Genomic DNA, 17,071 nt, shown 5'->3' on the forward strand with positions numbered 1-17,071 from the left:
AAACAACAACAGATTAAATGAACAAAGTTCTACTAAACATATACTACATATAATTCATGGTCTAAGTAATCATGCTAGGAATCAAATCTAATCTAGCTTCTCATCTAAAAGGCTAAAATAGTGATACTGTTGAAACAACAAATAAAAATAATATGAATAATGACCACAAGGCCTAACAGAAAAAAAAAAGTGTGGTCTACACTTTATAAAAGTTACATTCTCTTGTTTCCTAACTAGGTTTTCAAAGGGGTCATTAAAGACAAAAAACAACGTATAGTCATTTTTGGAATAAGCAACTTCATTTCCACGGTTTTTGTAGATTGTGTCTGTATTAGATATTTCATTAAATACACCTTTTAATGCAGTAAGCCCCTGGTACCCAAAATGCTTTGCTGTAAATTTTCTATTGATCAACAGATTTCAGTATTATAGGAAATCCAATGTTGGCATTTAAAACATGTATGCTGTCAGCAAACATCTACAGTCAAAATGAAACACTTTTTGATTCATGAAGTGATGATTGTATTACACAACCTACAACAGCTTATCTCCTGAACATCTGTAATTATTTTTCATTCTAACTCCCCTGGAAATTTCAGTTAAATGGATGTAATATTAACGGTGAATACTCACTCAATGCAGGGTCTTTTGTTTGTCCCTTCTTCCGGATGGGGTGCAAATTAACAGCTGGCACCTGAAGCACCTGGCTTACTCTGTGGGGTTGATGCAAGTGGGCTTTCGTTGTTTGGCCAGCTGACCTCATAGGCACTGGGGACATTTCAGATGATTTGGCTGATCTTTTCTCACTTAAATTCTTGGTCACTAATAGGAGAGAGTAAGAAATAAGTAACTGAATGTTTTTAGGCAAGGTTATCACCACTGGCAATAATAAATGGTTACTTTAAAACCATCTATTTTTAGTACAAAAAATAAAATAGATTAATTTTCTTAGCAGGAATTTCAGTTAAATACTATAAAATGTTATCTCTATTGCTTGGTGAGTCAGATAAAAAATGTTATCTCTAAAATTTTGGTAGAATAAGTTGTTAATTTTATCTCCTAAATAATTCTTTTTTAAAAATTTTTTTGAGATGAAGTTTCTCTCTGTCGCTAGGGCTGAAGTGCAATGGTGCAATCTTGGCTTACTGCAACCTCCACCTCCCAGGTTCAAAGGAGTCTCCTGCTTCAGCCTCCCGAGTAGCTGGGATCACAGGCACCAGCCACAAAACCTGGCCTTTTTTTTTTTCTTTTTTTTAAAGATGGAGCTTCGCTTTTGTTGCCAAGGCTGGAGTGCAATGGTCCCGGGACTGTAACCTCTGCCTCCCGGGTTCAAGGGTTCAAGTGATTCTCCTGCCTCAGCCTCCCAAAGTGCTGGGATTACAGGTGTGAGCCACTGCACCTGGCTTATTTTTGTATTTTTAGTAGAGACGGGGTTTTACCACGTTGCCGAGGCTGGTCTCGAACTCCTGACCTCAGGTGATCCACATGCCTCAGCCTCCCCAGAGTGTTGGGATTACAGATGTGAGCTATCTCACCCAGCCCTAAATAATTCTTGAATCCATGTTAATTAGCTCCTTCATCACTCTGCTGAGGGTCAAGTTAACATTCTCTCTTTACTACTGAAATATTTGTCTCACTGTATCAATTCCAGCACGCCTTCGAGGCATTCTTCATTGAAGAGTAACTCTTCCAAAATGAGTATTTGATCATATCATTTTCCTTCTCCTTCTGCACAAACCTTAACTTGCCCTTGCTTTTAGAATGAAGACCCAAATCCCTAAAACAAGGCCTACGTGACCCTGCATGATTTGGCATCAGCCTGCCCCCTTGATTTGACTCGCTTACCTTTCCTCTCATCAGTCCTATACTCTCACCAGGCTTTATCCTCTCTGTTCCTTTCATTAGGCTTTAACCTACTAGAGAGTAAAGACTCTGCATTTTGTTTGTTACTACATCCTTATGTGCCAGTTACTGACTGAAAACAGATGCTTAATAGGTATTTGTTGAATAAATAAGTGAACTTATCTCAACAGCTCTAACACAAGAAAACCAGAGACAGTGTTTCCATAAATCCATAGGTTTCTTGAAAATGAATGTGAGAATAAAAAACTGAGAACCCTGACTTATAAAAGCTGCCTCCTTCACATAAAACCAATACTACAGGGGGAAGACATTCTTCCATCAGGGAGTACTTTTAATCCTTAGGTTATCCAGGGTGGATATATTCCATGCAGGTGCAGCCTCAGTACTTAATGAAGTATTTGTTTTAAACATCAAGATAAAAGCAAAAACAGGTATCTAAACTGTCTCAACACAGCTATAATAGCTATTATGCTTTTATTAAGACAGCTAGACAATATGTGGGGTGATAAGAATCACAGAATATCTTAGAAAGTCAAAATGCATGGACCCTAGGAGAAAATATGCAGTGGCTCACCAACTAATTGAATCCAAGAGGTTATCATCTTTGTTTAGAGCCATGAAATACTTTCATCCTTCTCTCATTGACTGGTCAATACTAATCAATGACATCTTATTTTAATAATTGCTACAGTAGAAAGAAAAAAAATCTGAGCCTACTTTAAAAAGAAAAAGAGTTCACAGATGAATGACAAAAACCACATACATTCTAATTAATTAGGAAGAACCAAATTCTATAATGCTCAGAAATCCACTATTGTTTGGGCTTGGGAGAGTGACTATTTAAACATTTAAAAATCAATTATGCATTATAAATATACTCAAACCAAATTAAAGGAACATGCATTGAACTAAATGTTCAAATCCAGTTTAAGAAAGAAAGGCCTAAAGATTTTCTCATTTCAAACAGATATTAAATATGTAGCATGGGACATGATTTAGTGTTATGAGAAAAGATAGACACAAGTCTGGGGTGGGTGTAAGAAGAGGAAGGTATGACAGTGTATATAAACTGCGTTTCATAACCACAAGATGATTAAGTCTATATCAAATTACCTGGGAAAAAATAACTTTGATGATGACTCAAAGCAGGGTCAGAAGGCTTTCATAAATATGTATGTGGCTTTTAACTTTAAAACATGAATAAATGTTAAAGGTTCTATATACTCTTTCAGCTTTTACCTTTAACATGTACTATTTAACATGTAGCAGCCAGAATGTAGAATGCTCTCAGTAACTGTTAGATTTTAAAAATTTCTTTTTCCAAATTTAGTAACTTTGATGTAGAAAGAATCACAGAAATAAAATCTACTCCCAACCCTTGCCAAAGTTTTACATTCGAGAAAACAGGGACCAAAGATGAAGAAAATCTTATTCAAATGGTAATAAATGAAACTCAAATTCTGCCTCTATCCTTTTGTAGGTATTCTTCCCATCATACTCCAAATCTTTCTTCTATGTAGAAGCATTCATGATATTGTTTTGATTATAGCACTTATTAAAAGGCTCCTTACCCTTATTTAAAAATTGTCAAAACTGAAATTTTAAAAATCAGTATTTGGTTCTACTTCCACTTCCTGTTTTCTATTATTTCTTTTGACATATTTTTAAAAAATTACTATGCAAATACCATATCGTTTATCAATCTTAGGGTCAATCCATGATAATTACTACCCCTTGTCAATTAGGAATTTTGAAATAAAATTCTATTGCAATTTTTATGGGCAAATTTAACCCACTGTGTGTGTGTGTGTGTGTGTGTGTTTATATTTATTTATTTTTTAGAGACTGAGTCTCACTTTGTTGCCCAGGCTGGAGAGCAGTGGCACGGTTCTAGCTCACTCCAGCCTCAAACTCTTGGGCTCAAGTGACCTGCCTGCCTCAGCCTCCCAAGTTGCTAGCACTACCACTTGGCTAATTTTAATTTTTTTTTTGTAGAGATGGGGTCTCTGAGTTGTGAAAGCTGGCCTCAAGCAATCCTCCTGCCTAGTTTTCCAGGTGTGACATACCATGCCTGGCCTTAATCTACAACTTAAGAATTACAATTATTTTGTTATAACAGTATATATTGCATTATCTTTGATTTTTGCTCTTAGAACTCATAATTTCCTTGATCCAAAGATATATGCATTCTCTTGCTTGTATTTAATTTAAAAAATTCGTATTGAGAACATGATCTTTTTCATCATATTTTATGGAGACTACCTAATACCAGAATGTGTCTGATTCTTTTTGTTTTACCTTACTACTGGCACCTGTAAGGTACCTATTATCACTGGTGTTTTAATCAAATGTCTTATATTTTCTAGCTGGTACATATTATCCATGAAATAAAAAGAGGTAAAAATTCCCCTTATGTTTACTCTTTAGGAATGAATGTAAAAGTGTTCTCCAACAGAAAGGCTCCTCTATAATGATCCAGTTTTTAAAATACTTAAAAAGCTTCTTAAAGATCTACTTATTCCTCTATTTTTTGGATAGCGTAGGCATCAGCAATGGATGGGATTCAGTACGTGATTAATTGGATCACATGATGCCTAAGGTATGCCAGTAATCTTTTGTGAGTGAAAGTTAATTTCCTTGGGACTTAGGCATAATTCTAGAGAAGAAAATTTTTATTTTGTTGTACTCTTTAGTGTCACATAAATGAAAACTCATACTCACAAGTACCATACGCAGGCTCCCACTGTAATGACATCATCTGGAACTTCTCCTCATCTGTCTCTACATCCAGACTGGAAAGATACTGCTTCACCTTTCTTGCCATTTGGGCATCCTCATATAGCTTCTTGGCATTAAGTAGAGAGCTGCGGCGTGCCCTTTTTTTGTGAGCACCTCCCTGAACATCCAGCATGTTTGAATTTGTGCTTCCTTGACTCAGTGACCTGTAAGAAGATGAAAATCACAATAAGGGGCTGTAGAGATGAGAACTAAGCATAGATTGAAGATTAAAAGATTTTGTTCTGTTAATGCTATTGCATGCTGATGTAAATGAGTTAAAAGATGAAGAGCATTAATGCAAAGTAATTTGGCACATATGGTGATGTTCTGAATTAAGAACAGGATTTGGCAAAGTACAGAATTCAAAAGAATAGGATAACAATGCCCCCTTGAGTGGCATATTCCAACAGGCCTGTGTTTGTGCCTATGCAACCCATGGCACAACAGTAACAAGAAAAATCATTCCTCTGGTCCTGGAGGCCACCCACGCATTGAAGATATGGCAAGAGTCTGGACCAGGACAAGTCCATCCTCAGCCAAATCTCTGAACCAGGGTTCTTTAGCAATGAGGGTTCTAAAGTAGTTTTGCTTGTTGTTCTGCTTTCGACATGCTATTGCCGCTACCATTATAGCAGGCCCACTCTGAGCATGTTAACCAATTTTACCAGTAACCATTACTTTGGCCAAAACTCAAAGAGAACTACCAATAACATATTAGCTGAAAATTTACAGCATTTATACGCAATTCAATATAGTCAGAAATCAGAATGCAGGAAAAACTCAATGCTTCTACTCACATATGGAATGGTTAGGCAATATTTGGGTTCTACAACTGAGGATCTGGGACATCACTTTTGTAATGCCTGTGAATGTGACAGAATTGCAAGCTGGGTGGAAATAACCACAATTCAAACAAGCTACAGCTTCACCCGACTCTACTCTTTTTGGCAAACATCCTACAATGACTGCACCTAGAACCAATGGAAAACAGCAACTGCAATGATGTTTGTCCTTTCCAACAAGTCTAACAAATACAAAATTCTTAAATAATTTTTATTTAAATGGTATTTTATTTCGCCATTCCAAAATAATATGGTTATCTACGGGTTCTAAATTAAGCTTCATTTTTATATAAAAACATTCTAAATACAAAGACCATAGTGCTCATCTATCTACTTTAAAAGAGACACTAAAATCCTAATGCTTTCATTGTAAATTAAGTGAAATATAGTTGAAAAAGTGTTATGGCATTTTTTTCTTTCACATTTTAAGATCTCTCAAATAGGGGTATATCTTACACTCAGTGGCAACTTTCAACTGCTATTGGCCTGGCAGAAACTATGACAAGACATTATTTACACATGCAGGAACCTCAAAACTTGCAGAATGGCTTGAAAGAAAATCCAATGACATTAGTGAATTAGCCTTTTAACCTCCACGGACCAAATGATTAAAAGGAAGTAATAAATCTGACAAGTTCAAGAACATTCCCAAAGCAAGTGACAAGAGAAAACTAACTCTAATTATTTCCAAAGCTATCCTGAGAGCCCAGCACTAGCAGCTTTCAGTTCTTTTGTGGTTTTTCAAAGAAATGGTGCATTACCAACACACTGGATGGCACAGAGGGCAATACTGTATGGGGGAGGAGGGTTCTGGAAAACAAAATTCAGAAGCTAATGACTCTAAAAGAAAACATTTCAGAAGATTCATATTTTGAATATAAAGAAATTTTAGGAAAATCTAAACCAATTTACTTTGCTTATATCCTTTTTATGTGAATAAAAATATTGATTTTTAAAAATTCAGTTTTGACACTGTGATAAAAATCCATAGCTAAGTCCGTAAGAGCTCCTTCAATAAGCATAAAGTAGTATGTTTTACCATTCTCAGTGGTAAAAGGACACTGCAGTGATTTTCCTTAGTAGTAGATAAAAGAACAATATGCCCAACAATTGACGATGTCTTGAATTCAAAGAAATGCAGTAAAATCAAGTTGCAGCTATTTAGGAGCATATTTTAACACAAATATTTAATAATTTTATCTTAGTTAATATAAAAAAGTAGGTGTTGACAAATCTAGGAGAGACACAAAATTCTAACAAAAACACTGTGATAAATATCAGTAAAATGTTTTCTAAACTACTTTGAAAACAGAAAATGCTCCGATATAAAATAAATATATCTACTGCTTGCAAGCATCACACAGTGCAACCCTAAAGCTGAATGAACAGTGAAACATGTTAACGTAAGTCATTCAAACACACCCAATGCCCACTAAAAGATATTGTCCAAGTATTCTTCTTTATAATAGTAATGCCAGGTATCAATTTCTATTTTCAGTGAGAAGAGCCAAAAGAGACCAAGACATAAATTTATGATCCAGAAGAAAAAACGTGGGAAACACACAGAAAAGGGAGAAAGAAAATAGAAGGAAAGTCAAGTTCACCAAGCATTGACAGAAAACAAGACCACAAATGAGACAAGACTCAAGTAAAGAAGGTGGCTCACAAAAAAATTCTTCTTACATGTAATAAAAGCTTCTAACTTCATGGTTCACTACAAATCTTAAAATAACAAAATTCTTCTTATGCAATCCCTTCATCCACAAAAGTCATCTCTTTCTTCATCTAAAAATGAAAGGACTAGATAGATGATTTATAAGATCTTTAACATTCTATGATTCTAAATAGATACTTAGCTATGTAGAAGTAGAGACCTAAATCTGTAACAAACAGTGGCAGTTGCTGATTCTATCACAACTTTAAAGATAAGGGAGTCTTCAATTAAAGGTGGTAAAAATTTCAAGTAAAATTCAATCAATGCTACAAGTAAGTGGCATTAGTGGGTCTGAGGAAATAAAATCATCTTCTACTTCAATTTTATAGTACAGCTTGGATAAGGGCTGCCTCTTTTTGGAAAATTGATGGAAAATGCAACCTTCATAAACACATCTTTCATTCATTTTTATATATTCATATGACATATTTACTTTAATAAAATGTGGCATTTGAATAAAAGAAAGTGGTGTGAACTCTAGAATTAGACTACTTAGGTTTGGATCCACCATTAATGAACTCTAAAACTTTGGGCAACTCAACCTTTCCCATTCATACCATGGAAAGAACAGTATGTCCTTATAGGGTAGTAGTTGAATTAAGTAAGATAATTCGTTTAGAGTGCTTAGAACAATGTATGGCACATAGCAAGCACACAACAAATTCATTATCATTACCATCATCTAAATGACCTAGCTAAATTAAAATCTAAAAAGGACTTACAGGACATCAACAGTGGAAAAATAAACGAAAAATAGCTAGTTCTATCACTACTTTCACCTTGTTAGCAGAAGGCATTTGTCAGGAATGTAGGCTGACAGGGTTAATAGAATTCATGCTACTTTATGTGCGTGCATTAATGAAAAGGATGCAGTATATGTTAAGAGTCGCACAACCTTCATTCCAGTTGCGTTCATCTCTACACTTACCCCAGACTCCGCCACCTCTTCTTCCTGTAAGCAAGAGCCACAAACATTGAAGCATGTGTTTGAATAGGAAAGCACAGAAAAAAGACAACAGTTGAGAGTCAGAGGAACTATGCAGACAGAAAAGAACAGAAAAATTTTATCAGGAAAAAATTATAGCTTAACAGTAAAATGACTTTAATGGAAGGCAGGAGGGTAATATGAATAGATACAGAAGGTCAAAAAACCTCCAAAATACTTTACAAAAATATGCTTTAGACCAATTATCAGGAAGCTTTAATTTACCTAATTTATCAGGAAGCTTATACAAATAAGCTTAAGGAAAAATATTTACTTACTATAATATAAATTTTGAATTCAAAGTTTTTAAGGGAAAAGACCTTAAAGGAATAGAATTTTTGAACATATTTCTGGCAAGATTTTTGGGCCACTCATTTAAATGACGGAATAAAATTACAAGGGACATAAAAACACAACATTTCATTTTTAAGTGCAGAAATTTCTCTGACAAGATGTCTTGTAAGAAATGTTGACCAGCAAATCCAACTTAAAATGTAGGTAAAAATACATCATTAAAATCTTCATAATACTATATATCTTCACATTCCTGTTTGATTGACTAAAGATTCTATTTTTCAAGTCTGCAAACTGATTACTGTTAAAAGGGGTTACTTCGTCCAAACTAGATACTCATATACCACCAAAATGGACACTGTTTGCTTAAAGAAAGGTATTACATTTTAGCACTGGCTGACAAAACTGATTCAGGAAAAATTCAGTCCAATCTTTAATACAGATGTTTTTTTATATTCCCCCAACACCTTATTCTATTCAATCCAGGCCATTCCCAAGAAAACAGCCATGTTTATTAATTTCCTCATCAGTTTTTCTCCTTGGCTCATTACTGAAGTATGGCTAGTACTTAGTACATTATAAACTGGTCTGGCAGGGTCACAAATTCATCACGTCTTCAGGAACCAGGATGTTAACATGCATGAGTAAAAAAGAGGTCCATATAAGACAACAGGGAGTGTTAGGGTCACTGTACAAGGACATGCAACAACAACAACAAAAAAACCCTTCTTTGCTTTGGTACCTAGTTCTTACTGTTTTCTGCTTCCCCACACTGTTAAGCAATGAAATCTTTCAATAAATGTAGTGATTCTCAAGGTGCAGAAGTGGGATGTGTAGGAAAGAGGAGATCTGGCACACCCCCTCCTTCCTTCCACACTTTGTGGATCTCTAAATCAGAGAAACCATCAGATAAACTACTTGCAACATGATGAAACCCTGTCTCTACCAAAAAAAAAAAAAAATAGCTGGACATGGTGGCATGCACCTGTAGCCCCAGCTACTTGGGAGGCTGAGGTGGGAGGATCACCTGAACCCGGGAGGTTGAGGCTGCAGTGAGCCGAGACAGCGCCACTGTACTTCAGCCTGGGCAACCAGAGTGAGAGACCCTGTCTCAAAAACAAACAAAGACCCCTAAACAACAATTTAAACAAAACAAACAACAAAAAAACCCCAGTGTATCACTGGTTCTATTGGGTTATGAAAATTTCAACTCTGGTTTTTAAAGTATTGTGTTGGGGTAAAAGTAACTGCAATTTTTGCCATTAAAAGTAATGGCAAAAATCACAAATACTTTTGCACCAACCTAATATCAAGTATTTTTGTTTCCTTAGCACAGTATATTTTTTAAGCCACAGAAATTTTGTTGGCCTCTGTACATTATTTCATTTTTAATGTCCTTGTGAACTGAAGCTATAGGCCCCAAAGGAAATCAGATCAAAAATTAAAACCACAATGTCTTATTTACACCCTGAAAATTATAAAAATTACTAGGAATAGCTTAACAACATACTTTGTTTCAATTTTATGTAAGCCGAGGAAGCCTTTTGTTACTACATTAAAAATGAACCTTAAAAAGCATTCTTAAAATATCAGGTCAATACAGAACACAATAAAATTTTTCATTTTTAGTAAAGTATGATTAAATTTCCACTTTCTACATTCTGTTCATTTGTATGTAATAAAAACTTATATACAAATGAAACACAGTGTAATTTGAGGAAAAGAAAAAAATGGTTTATAGGAATGAAGTATGAATTAAACAGAAACAGAATACTTAAAATATTACGTAAAAATAAAAGACACAGTCAGACTAATACTTTACAAACTAGGTTAGAAACGAGATGAAAACAAGACAAATACCAGCAATTTTCTTGTATTTGTTTGCTAATCTTTGTTTTTTTTTTTTTATTTTTAGTAGAGATGGGTTTCACCTTGTTAGCCAGGATGGTCTCGATCTCCTGACCTCGTGATCTGCCCACCTCGGCCTCCCAAAGTGCTAGGATTACAGGCGTGAGCCACTGCACCCGGCTTGCTGATGTTTTAAAGAACAGTAATACAGAACTATCCACATACAAATATTTGCAAATTATATAAAAACTACTCTGAGCCTCATTCAGTTTCTTAATATGTAAAAGGAAGGCTAATACCACCTACCTGTTATGGTTATTATGATAAATGATTACATGAAACTGACATATATAAAGCACTTTGTGCAGCACATAACACAAGGTAGAATAAATATGATCAATAAATGATAAATATGTTAATTATTATTACATCGCCCTTGACACCACTCTAACACTTCTACATATTTCAACGTCCTACCTCTGTCGAAACATCATAGCTGGGTCCATGTTAGCAGAAGTCATTCGAACAACTTGGCGGATTTCCTTGGAAATCATTCTTAACTTCTCAAAGTTTACTAAACCATCTACTTTGGAGTCATTTCCTATAGAATGAAAATAAATGTTTAAGTTCACAATTAAACTATCTACATAAAAGTAGCAAAAGTCAAGCTGGTAATCTTGAGGGGCACACAGAAGGACCTTCTTTATCACAGTGCCAATTCTGCTTTTAAGAACTGATATACCCATACATGGTTCAACCCTGCTTTTAGGGAATGAGCCACTAGGAGATACTGGGTTCCATACAGGAGTGATGGTTATGAATAAAGTCAAGTGATAAACTGTGCATGGCTTCTAAAACCAGTTTCATGGGCTGAGGGCACAATGGCTCCCACCTGTAATCCAAGCACTTTGGAAGGCTGAGGCAGGAGGACTGCCTGAGCTCAGGAGTTTGAGGCTGCAGTGAGCCATGACTGTGTCACTACACTTCAGCCAGGGCAACAGAGTGAGATGTCAACTCAAAAAAATCCACAAAAAACGAAACAAAACAAAAATCCCAAACAGAGGGCAACCTGACGTCTATAGCACTGTTTTTTCACACTTGTCTATAACACAGCATGACCCCATTTATCTCCTGAGGTAGACCCTGAGGTCTGTCAGAGTCTAAGGCCCTGAAGGCAAGACTGAGGAATATATGGTAAAAATTGAACAGCACATATACATTGTAAATAGCACGTATACACTGGACACTTGAATTGTTCAGAGTCTCAACACAAGCTGGAAACAAAGTAATCATGACGAATACTCTCAAGTTACATAAACATATTTCAAGGAACATGTCAGAAAAACATATTTGAAGCCCATAACATTTCCTTATGAAAAATGAGTGATAATGAAAGAAGAGACAGTAAGACTACATAATTAGAACAATTCTGGTGAGATCAGAAAAGCTGGACAAAAGTACAAAAAAATGCAGAGAAGCAAGTTTTGCATTTCCCCGTGCTTGCCCTTAGGTATATCTGATTTCAGAAAGGGATAATGAGCTGAAAAACCAAGTACAGACACCCTGCCTTTTGAGGTAAAAGGAAAAGCAACTTAAGTCCATGTAAACCTCCAATGCTTGGTTGAAACTCTGAGGAGCCATACACTGAGACCAAGGATAAACTGAATGTAGACTGGGATAAAAGTCTGTTGTTAAATTACATCAAAAGGGATTAAAGTGATTTTGGAATTCTAGCACCCCTAACTGCCTGTCAGAAGCAAGCTTTAATCCTCTCTGGAGATATGGAACATCATTCAAAAAGAGAGATTATTTCTGTAATCTCACTTTTCAATAATAACCAGATACATTAGGAGAAAACATAACATGACAAAAATGAAAGAGAAAAAAAGAGGAAACAGAATAAGACCCAAAGCGGATCCAGATTATGGAATTATTAGAGGCAGACTTTAAAATAACTATGCTGAATATGTTCAAAGATATGAAAAAACAATGAGAACTTTGGAAAAGAACATGAAACTAAAAAAAGAAAAAGGAAGCTGTAAAATAAAACAAAAAAATACATAATAACTGGAATTAGGACATCAGTAATGAATTTACCAGAAGATGAGACATAGTTGAAGAGAGAATAAAATATACAATTACTGAGAATTTTCCAAAATTGATGGAAAATATAAAACCATAGATTTCAAGTTGTCCTATAAACACCAATCAGAATAAGAAACAAAAACAAAACCCCACACTTAAGTCATATTAGGCAAAACTAGGAAAAACTTAAGAAAAAACAAAATCATAACAGCCAATATCAAACAAAGGCAGATTACAGTTAAACCAACAGCAAATAAAACTGCAAGCTAACTTCTCAACATTAATAGTGGAAGGCACAGAACAACTGAATGTCATTTCAAAGCCTTCAAAGAAGATAGCTGACAACCAAAAATTCTCTGAAAATGAAGTAAAGGCATTTTCAGATAAACAAACATTAAGAGATATTCATCACCAGCAAACCAGCACTTAAGAAGAATACTAAACAGTGTTCTATAAGGCCAAAAAACTATGCCCAGCAATATGGAAGCTCTGAAATGCAAGAATGAATAAAAAATAGTAGTAACAACAACAAAAGTAAATATACAGGCAACGTTAAATACTTTATTAAGCAACAATATCTTCTGAGAGTTAAAAGCACAGCAACAACTGCAACAAAATCAGGAGATGAACAAATGGAATTTTTTTTTTTTGGAGATGGAGTCTCGCTCTGTTGCCCAGGCTGGAGGGTAGTGGTGCCACCTCAGTTCACTGTAAGTTCTGCCTTCCGGGCTCCTGCCATTCTCCCGCCTCAGCCTCCCAAGTAGCTGAGACTACAGGCGCCTGCCACCAGGCCTGGCTAATTTTTTGTATTTTTAGTATAGACAGGGTTTCACTGTGTTAGCCAGGATGGTTTTGATCTCCTGACCTCATGATCCACCTGCTCTGGTCTCCCAAAGTGCCAGGATTACAGGCGTGAGCCACTGTGTCTGGCCGAGCAAATGGAATTTAAGTGGTCTAAGTTCCTTGAATTATCTGATACAGAAAAAAAGTACTAATAAATATTAAACTAATTAACACATATGTATGGTATGACATCTAATTCAACACTAGAAAAATGGTAAAATAGTGTATAGTTACCAAGTTAATAGAATAGGAAAAATATCATACACAAAAATCAATTCAGGTAGACTTTAGATAAACCATACGGTAAAACATCAATAAATAATGTTTTCATACCTTCATGTAGAAATGTCATATCTTTCTTGACAACAGGGAAGAGTGGAATAATTGGAGGCTGCATACTTTGACTACTAAGAATATTTCTATACTTGGCCATGTTTCTAGATGGATCAAAAATGTCTTGTAGATCTTGAAGATGTTTCTCATATTTGCTTGGTAACTTTTCCCAAGTGCCTCTGAGTCGTGCTACAGATGCCAGGTTCAAGCCACTGCCAAAGACGAGAAAAGAAACATTAAAAAGAAACTTGGGGGCAGAGGTGGACTCAGGTCAGTATACACACCATTTTCTCTAATAAAACTAAAAATAACGAGGGACATATTTTAATATATTGAAATAAACAGAGAAAAACTATGAAAAAAATAAATAAGAGACTCCTTGATCTTACAAGAACTTCTTTCGGAGGAACTATAATGTTTACCTACAGTTGTACACCTACATAGCATTTATTTTACATTTTCATTTAAGTGACAGAATAATACCACAAAATAGACATTCAACTTAAGAAAAAAAAACTTCAAGCAACACAATGTTGCTTCTTTTACTTAGAAATAACTTTATGGAGACATTAACTATTTTAAAGCAGTTTAAGTAATGCTGAGAGCAACCGTTAAATAATAATGGGGGCTAATTCTGCACCTTAGGAAGCCTTTTTTCCCTGTGATTTTGTTCACTCACGTCCCTGATTCCAATACATCCATATTCCTAGGTTCTAATTCTGTTCTCTAAGCCTCCAGATATTCAATGTCTCCGTTCCATGGGATTTTAAATAGGCTCAGATATTCCCTAACTTGAAAACATAATTCATGCCAATTAGGCTGCAAGTCTTTGTGAATTCTTTACCTCTACAGTACCATCACACAGGTAGGTTGCCAAATGAATAGTGTATATACAATGCCTCAATTTTCTTATCAGCAAATCCTGCTTCTCCCCATCTGACTTTTACCCACACCACTGTGTTTACAATGTTCTCCCAATTTCTGACTTTAAGGCATGGAGTTAGGCATCTTTGTTTCCTTTTGCTTCTCAGAAATCACCCCAAACCACTATAAGAATGTTGAGCAATCAAGACAAATTTCATATCCACCAAAACTAAGAGATACCAAACTCCTAAACACACTAGAAAGGTTGCCAAAAAATAGTCGAGGTCAAACAGGAGTAAGCAAAGCTGATGAAAAATAATGTCTGCAGCTGAAGATATCAACGAAAGCTGACAAACAGTTCTCCAGAGCAGAACTCTTTCTGCCCTGAGGGTAAAAACATCAATCCTTTATTTTATTTATTTGAGACAGAGTCTTGCTCTGTTGCCCAGGCTGGAGTGCGGTGGTGCGATCTCAGCTCACAGCTCACTGCTACCTCTGCCTCCCAGGCTCAAGTGATTCTTGTGCATCAGCCTCCTGAGTAGCTGGAATTACAGGAATTACAGGTGTGCGTCACAATGCCTGGCTAATTTTTTATATTTTTAGTAGAGACAGGGTTTCACCATGTTGGCCAGGCTGGTCTTGAACTCCTGAGCTCAAGTAATCTGCCTGCCTTGGCCTCCCAAAGTGCTGAGATTACAGGCATGAGCCACCATGCCCAGCCAACAATCCTTTATTTGGCATAGCACACAGTGATACACTTTGGTACAAATCTGTTTGAGACAGGAGAGAAGGCAGAAACTCTGAGTTGTAAGCAGCCCTAATGCTACCACAATCTCCATTTACTAAGAAAAAGTAAAGGCTAAAACAATTAACATACAAGGCTAACTCCTGCTACCGTGGAATATTGCTGCACAGATCCACTTACATGCAGATTTTTTTCAGTAAATTCAGTCACCCCTCCATATCTGAGTGTTCCACATTCACAACCAAATGTGGATCAAACATACAGTTTCCTTGGATGTGAAACCTGATAATACAGAGGGCTGACTTTTTGTATCCTCAAGTTCCTCAGGGTCAACTGCAGGACTTGAGTATGTGAGGATTTTGCTATTTGTGAGAAACCATGGAACGAATGCCCCACAGACACTGAGGGACAATGGTATCATTTAATATGAAGCACCAGCAGATGAAAATAGACAAAATAGAGAAATAGCTATTAATAAATGGAATGAGAGACGTAAAGTTATCATTAGTCGAAGAAAATTAAATTGTTTAACTCAAAACTCCAAAAATATTAACTGAAAAGTATTAGAAGCATGAAGAATGCAGTAAGGTACTAGGTACAACATTGCTATTTATAAGCATTAGAATACTCAGGCAGAAACAGTTAGAAAACTTAAGGATCCCATTCATAATATAAGGATCCCATTCCCAACAGCAATAAAAGATATTAAACATTCAAACAAACGTTCAAGATTTACATGAACACCATTATAAAATTGGTATGGTTTGGTTCTGTGTCCCCACCCAAATTTCATGTGGAATTTTAATCCCCACGTCAGGGGAAGGACACGGTTGGAGGTGACTGGGTCATGGGGGCAGATTTCCCCTATACTGTTCTCATGATAATCAGTGAGTTCTCAAGAGATCTGACGGTTTAAAAGTGTGGCCCTTTCCCTCTCGCTCTCTCTGCTGCTGTGTAAAGACATGCCATGTTTGCCCTTTGTCTTCCACCATGGTAGTAAGTTTCCTGAGGCCTCCCCAGACATGGGGAACTGTGAGTCAATTAAACCTCTTTTCTTTATAAATTAGCAGTCTCAGGTATTTCTATATAGCAGTGTGAAAACAGACTAATAAAACAACTCCACAGAGGAAATAAAAGAAAATTGAAACAAGTGGAATAAGTGTTCTTGGATGGCAAAAGCCATTGTACAAAGCTATCAAATGTCCACTAAATTAATCTAGGTATTTAATGTAATCTCAATGAAAACATCAACAAAACTTTTATTTTTTATTTTTATTTATTTATTTTTGAGATGGAGTCTTGTTCTGTCACCCAGGCTGGAGTGCAGTGGCATGATCTTGGCTCACTGCAACCTCCATCTCCTGAGTTCAAGCGATTCTTCTGCCTTAGCCTCCTGAGTAGCTGGGATTACAGGCATGTGCCACCACACCCGGCTAATTTTTTTGTATTTTTAGTAGAGACGGGGTTCCACCATGTTGGTCAGGCTGGTCTAGAACTCCTGAACTTGTGATCTGCCTGCGTTGGCTGCCCAAAGTGGGATTACAGGTGTGAGCCACTGCGCCCAGACATCAACAGAACTTTTTAAGAGAACTACATAAATTGATTCTAAAGTTGATATGAAACAAATAAACATGCCAGAAATAGCCAAAGAAAAGTATGAAGAGAGTCATGAGAGGTTTGACTAGCCCTACCAGACCTTAAAACCTACTTTACCACTTCAGCAATCAAAACAGTAAATAAATAGACAAACCAATGAAGCAAAGAGTGGAGACATAAACCCAAATATGTATTAGATTTCAATACATAATAGATGGCATTGTATATTTTAGAAAAAAAGATTAATGATGTTGGGTGAATAAGTCATTTGGAACAAAGAT

The 17,071-nt window shown here is 36.0% G+C and overlaps 1 protein-coding gene across 5 annotated transcripts in view; it reads right to left on the reverse strand.

Moving 5' to 3' along the window:
• The window catches only part of RAPGEF6 (Rap guanine nucleotide exchange factor (GEF) 6), a 222,103-nt gene that overhangs the window by 19,633 nt on the left and 185,399 nt on the right, over nt 1-17,071 (reverse strand). For 3 of the 5 annotated variants that reach the window (XM_011951041.1, XM_011951037.1, XM_011951040.1), the window contains 5 exons: nt 13,586-13,797; nt 10,802-10,925; nt 8,126-8,149; nt 4,585-4,805; nt 634-822 (listed from right to left, as the gene is read on the reverse strand). In XM_011951041.1, coding sequence (XP_011806431.1) covers nt 634-822; nt 4,585-4,805; nt 8,126-8,149; nt 10,802-10,925; nt 13,586-13,797 — 770 coding nt within the window. The remainder of the gene's footprint in view (nt 1-633; nt 823-4,584; nt 4,806-8,125; nt 8,150-10,801; nt 10,926-13,585; nt 13,798-17,071) is intronic. The other 2 variants (XM_011951038.1, XM_011951042.1) reach the window with 1 other exon arrangement.

The sequence above is a fragment of the Colobus angolensis genome, unplaced genomic scaffold (assembly GCF_000951035.1).
Source record: "Colobus angolensis palliatus isolate OR3802 unplaced genomic scaffold, Cang.pa_1.0 Scaffold314, whole genome shotgun sequence".
Lineage (NCBI taxonomy): Eukaryota > Metazoa > Chordata > Mammalia > Primates > Cercopithecidae > Colobus > Colobus angolensis.